We start from the raw sequence: 10,559 nt of genomic DNA on the forward strand, positions 1-10,559 counted from the left end.
AACCGGTACTCCTCATGTTGAACACCACATGGAGGAAGCACTGAGGGTAGCATGGGCACAGAATATATTCTGGGTAGGAGACTTCAATGTCTTTCACCAAGAATGGATCGGTAGTACCACCACAGGCCAAGTCCTGAAGGACATAGCTGCCAGACTGGGCATACGGCAGGTGGTGAGAGAACAAACACGAGTATAACCTACTAGTGATCACCGTATGGTCCTTATGGACTCCAAGTCCCGTCTTCACACTGAGAACACCCTCCATTAAGTCGTATGGTGCGACCACTATGTTAAGAGGGATAGATTAAGAACAGATCTAGCAGCTCAAAACTGGTCATCCATGAGGCACTATGGGTCATCAGCAGCAGCAGAATTGCATTCCACCACAACCTCATGGCCTGGAATATCCCTCACACCCATCATCAAGCCAGATGACCAACCCTGGTTCAATGAGGAGTGTAGAAGTGCATGCTAGCAGCAGCAGCAGGCGTACCTGAAAATGAGGTGCGAGCTTGTTGAAGTTGCAACACAGGACTACATTTATGCTAAACAGAAGCAGCATACTATAGACTGAGCTCAGCGATCCCACAACCAATGGATCAGGACTAAGCTCTGCAGTCCTGCCACATCCAGTCACGAATGGTGATGGACAATTAAGCAACTAACGGGAGAAAGAGGAGGCTCGTAGAATATCAGTGTGTGCAAAAGACAAGGCTGGGGCGTTTTTAACTAGCTTCAGCCAGAAGTGCCGAGTGGATGATCCTTCTTGGCCTCCTTGAGGTTTCCCCCAACACAGATTCCAGTCTTCAGCCAATTCATTTCATTCCACATGATATCAAGAAACGGCTGAGTGCATTGCACGCAGTAATAGCTATGTAGGGGTCCCAACAACATCGTGTAGTGCTGAAGACCTGTGCTCCAGAACTAGCCATGCCTCCAACCAAGCAAGTACCCAACAATGTGTAAAATTGCCCAGGTATGTCCTGTCCACAAAAAGCAGGACAGATCCAACCCAGCCAATTACCATTCTATCAGCCAACTCTCAATCATGAGCAAAGTGATGGAAGAAGTCATTAACAGTGCTATCAAGCGACATTTACTTATGAATAACCTGCTCACCAATAGTCAGTTTGGGTTCCGCCAAGACCACTTGGCTCCAGACCTTGTATAGCCTCGATCCATACATGGATAAAAGAGCTGAATTCCAGAAGTGAGAGTGATTGCCCTTGACATCAATGCAGAATTTGACTGAGCTTGGCTGCAAGGAGCCCTAGTAAAACTGTCAATGGGGATCAGGAGGAAAACTCCAGTGGCTGAAGTCATACCTAGCACAAATGAAGATCATTGTAGTTGTTGGACACCAATCATCTCAGCCCCAGGACATCACTGCAGGAGTTCCTCCGGGCAGGGTCTGAGGCCCAACCATCTTCAGTTGCTTCAACAATGATCTTCCCTCCATCATAAGTTCAGAGGTGGGATTGTTCGCTGATGATTACAGTGTTCAGCTCCATTCACAATTCCTCAAATAATGAAACAATCCATACAACATCCAGGCTTTGGCTGATAAGTGGCAAGTAACATTCACACCACGCAAGTGCCTGGCAGTGACCATCGCCATATCCCCCACCATCAACATCCTGGGGGTCGCTATTGACCAGCAATTCAACTGGATCAGTCACATAAATGCTGTGGCTACTAGAGCAGGTCAGAGGCGAGTGAGTCACCACCTGACTCCCCAAAGCCTCTGCACCACCTACAAGGCACAAGTCAGGAGTGTGATGGAATGTTCTCAACTTGTCTGGATGGGTGCAGGAACATTCAAGAAGCTTGTCACCGTCCAGGACAAAGCAGTTCGCTTGATCGACAACCCATCCGCTCCCTCCACTGACTGTGCATCGTGGCTGCAGTATATACGATCTACAGGATGTACTGTAGCAACTCACCAAGTTTCTTTGACAGGACCTCCCAAACCTGTGACCACCACCACCACTTAGAAGGGCAAGGGCAGCAGGTGCACGGGAACACCAATGCCTCCAAGTCACACCACCCTGACTTGGATATATATTGCTGTTCCTTGGCCAATATCCTAGAACTCCCTACCTAACAGCACTGTGGGAGTAACTTCACCACATGGCTCACCACCACCTTCTCGAGCAACTAGGAATGGGTAACAAATGCTGGCCTTGCTCGTGACGCCCACATCCTGAGAGTGATTTTTTTTTAATGTCCGGGGATTCTGATATACCTGCTCAACTAGTCACAGGGTCATGCGAATGTAAAACACTCCCAGCCATAAAGTATTTTTTTTTGTTAATGAGCTTTCATATTTTAGTTTTTGTTCCTGGTGGCATTGTGGCTGCTGATTTTGAGGCTTTTCAACTTGACCAGTAAAGAGATTCCCTTCAAGGAATGACATTACAAAAAACAATTGATGTTGCTTTTCTGTTCTGGAATACACCAGACTGAAAAGTTGTTTATCCTTAATTTTTCTCCATTGCTCTTCCTTATGGGAAATGGGCTGGTTCCACAAATTGATGGGTTTTGTACTTCACGCAAGTGCCTATTCTTAGAGTCATAGAGTTATACAGCACGGATAGAGGCCCTTCGGCCCATCGTGTCCACGCCGGCCATCAGCCCTGTCTACTCTAATCCCATATTCCAGCATTTGGTCCGTAGCCTTGTATGCTATGGCATTTCAAGTGCTCATCCAAATGCTTCTTGAATGTTGTGAGGGTTCCTGCCTCCACAACCCTTTCAGGCAGTGAGTTCCAGACTCCAACCACCCTCTGGGTGAAAAAGTTCTTTCTCAAATCCCCTCTAAACCTCCCGCCTTTTACCTTGAATCTATGTCCCCTTGTTATAGTACCCTCAACGAAGGGAAAAAGCTCCTTAGTATCTATCCTATCTGTGCCCCTCATAATTTTGTACACCTCAATCATGTCCCCCTCTCAGCCTCCTCTGCTCCAAGGAAAACAAACCCAATCTTCCCAGTCTCTCTTCATAGCTGAAGCGCTCCAGCCCTGGTAACATCCTGGTGAATCTCCTCTGCACCCTCTCCAAAGCGATCACATCCTTCCTGTAGTGTGGCGACCAGAACTGCACACAGTACTCCAGCTGTGGCCTAACCAGTGTTTTATACAGCTCCATCACAACCTCCTTGCTCTTATATTCTATGCCTCGGCTAATAAAGGCAAGTATCCCATATGCCTTCTTTACCACCTTATCTACCTGTTCCGCCGCCTTCAGGGATCTGTGAACTTGCACACCAAGATCCCTCTGACCCTCTGTCTTGCCTAGGGTCCTCCCATTCATTGTGTATTCCCTTGCCTTGTTAGTCCCTCCAAAGTGCATCACCTCGCACTTTTCCGGGTTAAATTCCATTTGCCACTGTTCCGCCCATCTGACCAACCCATCTATATCGTCCTGCAGACTGAGGCTATCCTCCTCACTATTTACCACCCTACCAATCTTTGTATCATCAGCGAACTTACTGATCATACCTTTTACATTCATATCCAAGTCATTAATGTAGACCACAAACAGCAAGGGACCCAGCACCGATCCCTGTGGTACCCCACTGGCCACAGGCTTCCAGTCACAAAAACAACCTTCGACCATCACCCTCTGCCTTCTGCCACTAAGCCAGTTTTGTATCCAAAGTGCCAAGGCACCCTGGATTCCATGGGCTCGTACCTTCTTGACCAGTCTCCTGTGGGGGACTTTATCGAAGGCCTTACTGAAATCCATGTATACCACATCCACTGCGTTACCCTCATCCACACCCCCTCAAAAAATTCAATCAAATTAGTCAGACATGATCTTCCCTTGACAAAGCCATGTTGACTATCCCTGATTAATCCTTGCTTCTCCAAGTGGAGACTAATTTTGTCCTTCAGAATTTTTTCCAATAATTTTCCTACCACTGATGTTAGGCTCACTGGCCTGTAGTTCCCCGGTTTTTCCCTACTCCCCTTCTTGAATAATGGTATTACATTAGCGGTTCTCCAGTCCTCTGGCACATCCCCTGTGGCCAGAGAGGTTCTGAATATATGTGTCAGAGCCCCCGCAATCTCCTCCTTTGCCTCACACAGTAGCCTGGGATACATTTCGTCCGGGCCTGGGGATTTATCCATTTTTAGGCCTGCTAAAACCGCCAATACCTCCTCCCGCTCGATGTTAATATGTTCGAGTATATCACAGTCCCCCTGCCGTATTTCTATGTCTACATCGTCCTTCTCCATGGTGAAAACAGATGCAAAAAATTCATTTAGAACCCCTCCTACATCTGCCGGCTCCACACACACATTGCCATTTTTGTCCCGAATGGGCCCTATTTTTTCCCTAGTCATCCTCTTACCCTTAATATACTTATAAAACATCTTAGGATTTTCCTTTATTTTGCTCGCCAGTGTTATTTCATGGCCCCTCCTTGATCTCCTAATTTCTTTTTTAAGTATCCCTCTGCACTTTTTGTACTCCTCTCGGGCTTCCTCCGTCTTTAGCCTTTTGTATCTGCCAAAAGCCCTCCTTTTTTTCCTAATCCATTCTCGTATATCCCCTGACATCCAAGGTTCCCTGGAGTTCTTGGAACCACCCTTGACCTTTACGGGAACATGTTGCCATAGTATGGTCTCAATCTCCCTTCTGAAAGACTCCCATTGCTCCGATGCGGATTTTCCTACAAGCAGCTGATCCCAGTCCATTTTGGCCAGATCCTGCCTTATCCTATTAAAATCGGCCTTCCCCCAATTTAGAACCTTTATTTCCGGCCCCTCCCTGTCCTTTTCCATGACCACCTTAAATCTCACCAAATTATGGTCACTGTCACCAAAGTGCTCACCTACTAGCACTTCTTCCACTTGGCCGGCCACATTCCCTAGAATTAGGTCCAGTACCGCCCCCTCTCTTGTAGGACTTTCTACATGCTGGCTCAAAAAGCTCTCCTGGCTGCACGTTAAGAATTTTGTACCCTCTCAGCCTTTTACACTCTGAGTATCCCAGTTAATATTGGGGAAGTTGAAATCCCCCACTATTATTACCCTATTATTTGCACAATTTTCTGAGATTTGCCGACATATCTGTTCCTCTATCTCCCCCTGACTGTTTGGGGGCCTATAGTACACTCCCATCAAAGTGCTTGCCCCCTTTTTGTTTTTAAGCTCCACCCATATAGCCTCATTAGAGGAACCTGCTAATATATCATCCCTCCTTATGGCAGTAATTGATTCTTTAATTAATATTGCGACCCCCCCTCCTCTTATACCTCCCCCTCTGTCTCGCCTGAAGATTCTGTACCCCGGAATATTGAGCTGCCAGTCTTGCCCCTCCCTCAACCATGTCTCTGTGACAGCAACAATATCATACTCCCATGTGTTTATCAACACCTTCAGTTCATCCACCTTATTCACAAGACTCCTTGCATTAAAATAGATGCCATCCAGCCTTGCCCTCACATTTGCCCTGTCTTCCAAGCTGACTTGTTTTTTTCTCTATATTTGGCTGCACATCACCCCCTATTGTAGCTCCACTCTGTATCCCATCCCCCTGCCAAGTTAGTTTAAACCCCCCCCAACAGTGCTAGCAAACCTCCCCGCAAGGATATTTGTCCCGCTCTGGTTCAGATGTGAACTTGGCCAGTGAGCTACAGCAGGCTATTTGAACATTGGGCCATCAGAGACCAGTCCAATCGTGCTCTCAACAGATGTCCATACATGTGCTTCAGCTAGAGTCACTGGACAATGATCAGGAACAGGAACCCCAGGTATAATTTATCACGCTGCTAACTCTTCCCCGAGCTTACAAATGCTGAGGCGATATGAATTAACCCCCAACCCACCCACTCAACTGAGATTGGGTAACCCAACCATTGATCTAACTTCGGGACTTGTATGGTGCATTCCCATCCAATATTGTACATGTATCCACCTATCAATCAAAGGAGCAACAGAGTTTTAATATGTTGCTTTGTAATGCTTTCTAGGTACTGTCTGTATAAAAGCATGGTGTTCCATCATTTTAAAAACAATTTTCTTTGATTAATTTGGACCTAGCATGAAAAGAAAATATATTGTGAAATCATTCTTTATCCATATTTGCTATTGTCGATTTATGAAAAACAATCTGGTACCATATGGAATTTACGAGATGTCAGATCTAGTAGCACACATTTATTACTGCACCCAGCTTTTTAACAAGCTGAATTTTGACACTCTTGATAGTGAGATTGGAATGTCAATGTCCATGTCCATTTACCAGTTATACATGATTACTTTGCCATGTCAAAAAAAATCTCTTTGCTCAAATGTTGCCATTTTATTTAATGAAATGATATTTGAAATGAACACATATTGTAGTTATTTTTGATGCATGGGACACTGCATTTTTAAGTTGGCACATCCAAATTTGCACGTGCATTTAAACCAAGTTTGTACTCTGAAGGAGGAAAGATTTGCTTTCGATGTTGAATGTTTCCCTGTTAACCGTTCGCAGCCCAAGCATGGCATAAGTACAAAATCTGTGCAACCTTAGTACTAAGCGATCTCGAATTTATTTGAAAACTATAGGGCTTAATAATGGCGTCCTTGAGTATTTGTCTGATAATCCTGTATCTAATATGTGCGTGTTAATTTTTCTTAAAGTAACTTAAATGATGAGCAATCCTAGAAGCTTCCCTTTTAATGTGGGCACTTCAAAGAAGCAGGCACTCCAGATTTCTGACCACCTGCAATCTTGTTCCATTTCCTAGCCGCCATGTCCTGCTGAGACAGACACGGTGGGTTCATGATTATCAATTACTGTACTTTATCTGGCTGCGACATGAGACCATTTGTGGAATTTCTCCGAATCTCTAAATCAAAGACTAATACTGCACAGAAGGATGCTATTCGGCCCATCAATGCCTGTGCTGGCTCTTTGAAAGAACTATCCATTAAGTCCCGCTTAGCTGCTCTTTCCCCAGAGTCCTGCAAATTTTTCTTTTCAAGTATATATCTAATTCCCTTTTGAATGTTACTACTGAATTTGCTTCCACCATCCTTTCAGGCAGTGCATTTCAGATCATAACCACTCGCTGCATTAAAAAAAATTCTCATCTCCCCTTTGGTTCTTTTGCCAATTACCACAAGTAAAATGAAAACAACTGCAAGACATCACTTACTGGTTAGAAGTGATGAAGCATGAGCATGCTCTACTCTTCAAAAATAGAAAGCGAATATGGTTTATACTTTATCCCATGGATTGTACGACAGTTGCTCAAGTACCATTTCGCAATCTTTAAGTACCTAGCTGAGAATTAGTAGACATTCGCCCGTGAGAATAGGAGAATCTGATTGCCAGTGAAGACTGGTATTTGAATGATAACCCACTTCTGCACCAGTGGAACAATGTGGTTACTATTTAAAACAAAAGAATGTGCTACAGAAATAAATCTTTAATTATTTGTTTGTCTGACAGATTATACTGAAGAGTTAGCCAACAAGCTGTTTGGTGTTGCAGAGCCACCACCATCAAACCTAGCACGTTCTTTGCCTACAACTGTACCAGAATCTCCGGTATGTCCTGCCAGAACACCAAGGACTCCACGTACACCAAGGCTGCAGGATCCCAATAAAACTCCACGATTCTATCCTGTTGTGAAAGAAGGAGGACCATTAGATATTGAGGTATAATGTTTATTTGTATTTTGAGTGAAATCAGAGAAAATGTAAAGATCTTACTTTACATCACTTATTTTTGGCCCAGTGCACTTACATCACACACAGTGATGTCAAATTCACAGCTTTTGTATTTCACAGAAACATCAAAATTGGGAATAGGCAGCCCAGTGAAATCTATGCTTTGCAATGTATGCATTAGTTTAGCACTCATTTGAAATTAAACATTTACTGTTATCTTTATCATTCCAGTTATATTTATTTGCCTATTGTATGATTTAAACAATACATGATTTTAAAAAAAAGCTGTGGGACATGTGTTATCCATCGGGTTCTCCTTATGTAGTGTCTATTTGTATCATTGTTCAGGATTATGGAACACTGGGAAAGTACTGATTATGTAGTACCTCAGTTTTGATTCTTTCATCTATCTGCTTGTCTTTTTTTTTCGTTCCCTCGCTCTCACTCTACCTTCTGCATCCGCCGCCCCGCCCCCCCCCCACTGCCCTCCTCTCTCCGCCCTCTCCTCTCTCTCCCCGCCGCCCTCTCCTCCTCTCTCTCCCCGCGCCCTCTCCTCCTCTCTCTCCCCGCCGCCCTCATCCTCCTCTCTCTCCCCGCCGCCCTCTCCTCCTCTCTCTCCCCGCCGCCCTCTCCTCCTCTCTCTCCCCGCCGCCTCTCCTCCTCTCTCTCCCCGCCGCCCTCTCCTCCTCTCTCTCCCCGCCGCCCTCTCCTCCTCTCTCTCCCCGCCGCCCTCTCCTCCTCTCTCTCCCCGCCGCCCTCTCCTCCTCTCTCTCCCCGCCGCCCTCTCCTCCTCTCTCTCCCCGCCGCCCTCTCCTCCTCTCTCTCCCCGCCGCCCTCTCCTCCTCTCTCTCCCCGCCGCCCGCTCCTCCTCTCTCTCCCCCGCCCGCCCGCTCCTCCTCTCTCTCCCCGCCGCCCGCTCCTCCTCTCTCTCCCCGCCGCCCGCTCCTCCTCTCTCTCCCCGCCGCCCGCTTCCTCCTCTCTCTCCCCGCCGCCCGCTCCTCCTCTCTCTCCCCGCCGCCCGCTCCTCCTCTCTCTCCCCGCCGCCCGCTCCTCCTCTCTCTCCCCGCCGCCCGCATCCTCCTCTCTCTCCCCGCCGCCCGCTCCTCCTCTCTCTCCCCGCGCCCGCTCCTCCTCTCTCTCCCGCCGCCCGCTCCTCCTCTCTCTCCCCGCCGCCCGCTCCTCCTCTCTCTCCCCGCCGCCCTCTCCTCCTCTCTCTCCCCGCCGCCCGCTCCTCCTCTCTCTCCCCGCCGGCCCTCTCCTCTCTCTCTCCCCGCCGCCCTCTCCTCCTCTCTCTCCCCGCCGCCCTCTCCTCCTCTCTCTCCCCGCCGCCCTCCTCCTCCTCTCTCTCCCGCCGCCCTCTCCTCCTCTCTCTCCCCGCCGCCCCCTCTCCTCCTCTCTCTCCCCGCCGCCCTCTCCTCCTCTCTCTCCCCGCCGCCCTCTCCTCCTCTCTCTCCCCGCCGCCCCTCTCCTCCTCTCTCTCCCCGCCGCCCTCTCCTCCTCTCTCTCCCCGCCGCCCTCTCCTCCTCTCTCTCCCCGCCGCCCTCTCCTCCTCTCTCTCCCGCCGCCCTCTCCTCCTCTCTCTCCCCGCCGCCCTCTCCTCCTCTCTCTCCCCGCCGCCCTCTCCTCCTCTCTCTCCCCGCCGCCCTCATCCTCCTCTCTCTCTCCCCCGCCGCCCTCTCCTCCTCTCTCTCCCCGCCGCCCTCTCCTCCTCTCTCTCCCGCCCGCCCTCTCCTCCTCTCTCTCCCGCCGCCCTCTCCTCCTCTCTCTCCCCGCCGCCCTCTCCTCCTCTCTCTCCCCCGCCGCCCTCTCCTCCTCTCTCTCCCCGCCGCCCTCTCCTCCTCTCTCTCCCCGCCGCCCTCTCCTCCTCTCTCTCCCCGCCGCCCTCTCCTCCTCTCTCTCCCCGCCGCCCTCTCCTCCTCTCTCTCCCCGCCGCCCTCTCCTCCTCTCTCTCCCCGCCGCCCTCTCCTCCTCTCTCTCCCCGCCGCCCTCTCCTCCTCTCTCTCCCCGCCGCCTCTCCTCCTCTCTCTCCCCGCCGCCCTCTCCTCCTCTCTCTCCCCGCCGCCCTCTCCTCCTCTCTCTCCCCGCCGCCCTCTCCTCCTCTCTCTCCCCGCCGCCCTCATCTCCTCCTCTCTCTCCCCGCCGCCCTCTCCTCCTCTCTCTCCCCGCCGCCCTCTCCTCCTCTCTCTCCCCGCCGCCCTCTCCTCCTCTCTCTCCCGCCGCCCTCCTCCTCTCTCTCCCGCGCCCTCTCTCCTCTCTCTCCCGCCGCCTCCCTCTCCTCCTCTCTCTCCCCGCCGCCTCCCTCTCCTCCTCTCTCTCCCGCCGCCCTCTCTCCTCTCTCTCTCCCGCCGCCCTCTCTCCTCCTCTCTCTCCCCGCCGCCCTCCCCTATCCTCCTCTCTCTCCCCGCCGCCCTCCCCTCTCCTCCTCTCTCTCTCCCCGCCGCCCTCCCCTCTCCTCCTCTCTCTCCCCCGCCGCCCTCCCCCTCTCCTCCTCTCTCTCCCCGCCGCCCTCCCCTCTCCTCCTCTCTCTCCCCGCCGCCCTCCCCTCTCCTCCTCTCTCTCCCGCCGCCCACGCCTCTCCTCTCTCTCTCCCACGCCGCCCTCCCCTCTCCTCGCTCCTCTCTCTCCCCGCCGCCCTCCCCCTCTCCTCCTCTCTCTCCCCGCCGCCCTCACCTCTCCTCCTCTCTCTCTCCCGCCGCCCTCCCTCTCCTCCTCTCTCTCTCCCCGCCGCCCTCCCCTCTCCTCCTCTCTCTCTCCCGCCGCCCTCACCCTCTCCTCCTCTCTCTCCCCGCCGCCCTCGTCCCTCTCCTCCTCTCTCTCCCCGCCGCACTCCCTCGCCTCTCGCTCTCTCGTCCGCCCTCGCACTCTGAAGATCTCTCTCTCTCCCCA

General features: G+C 50.9%; 1 protein-coding gene across 1 annotated transcript in view; it reads left to right on the forward strand.

Annotated features, from left to right (window-relative positions):
• LOC137327807 (la-related protein 1B-like) overlaps positions 1-10,559 on the forward strand; it is a 110,442-nt gene that overhangs the window by 80,830 nt on the left and 19,053 nt on the right. The window contains exon 13 of the mRNA XM_067993627.1: positions 7,453-7,661. Within this exon, the coding sequence (XP_067849728.1) occupies positions 7,453-7,661 (209 nt within the window). The remainder of the gene's footprint in view (positions 1-7,452; positions 7,662-10,559) is intronic.

The sequence above is a fragment of the Heptranchias perlo genome, chromosome 1 (genome assembly GCF_035084215.1).
Source record: "Heptranchias perlo isolate sHepPer1 chromosome 1, sHepPer1.hap1, whole genome shotgun sequence".
In the NCBI taxonomy this organism is placed as follows: Eukaryota; Metazoa; Chordata; class Chondrichthyes; order Hexanchiformes; family Hexanchidae; genus Heptranchias; species Heptranchias perlo.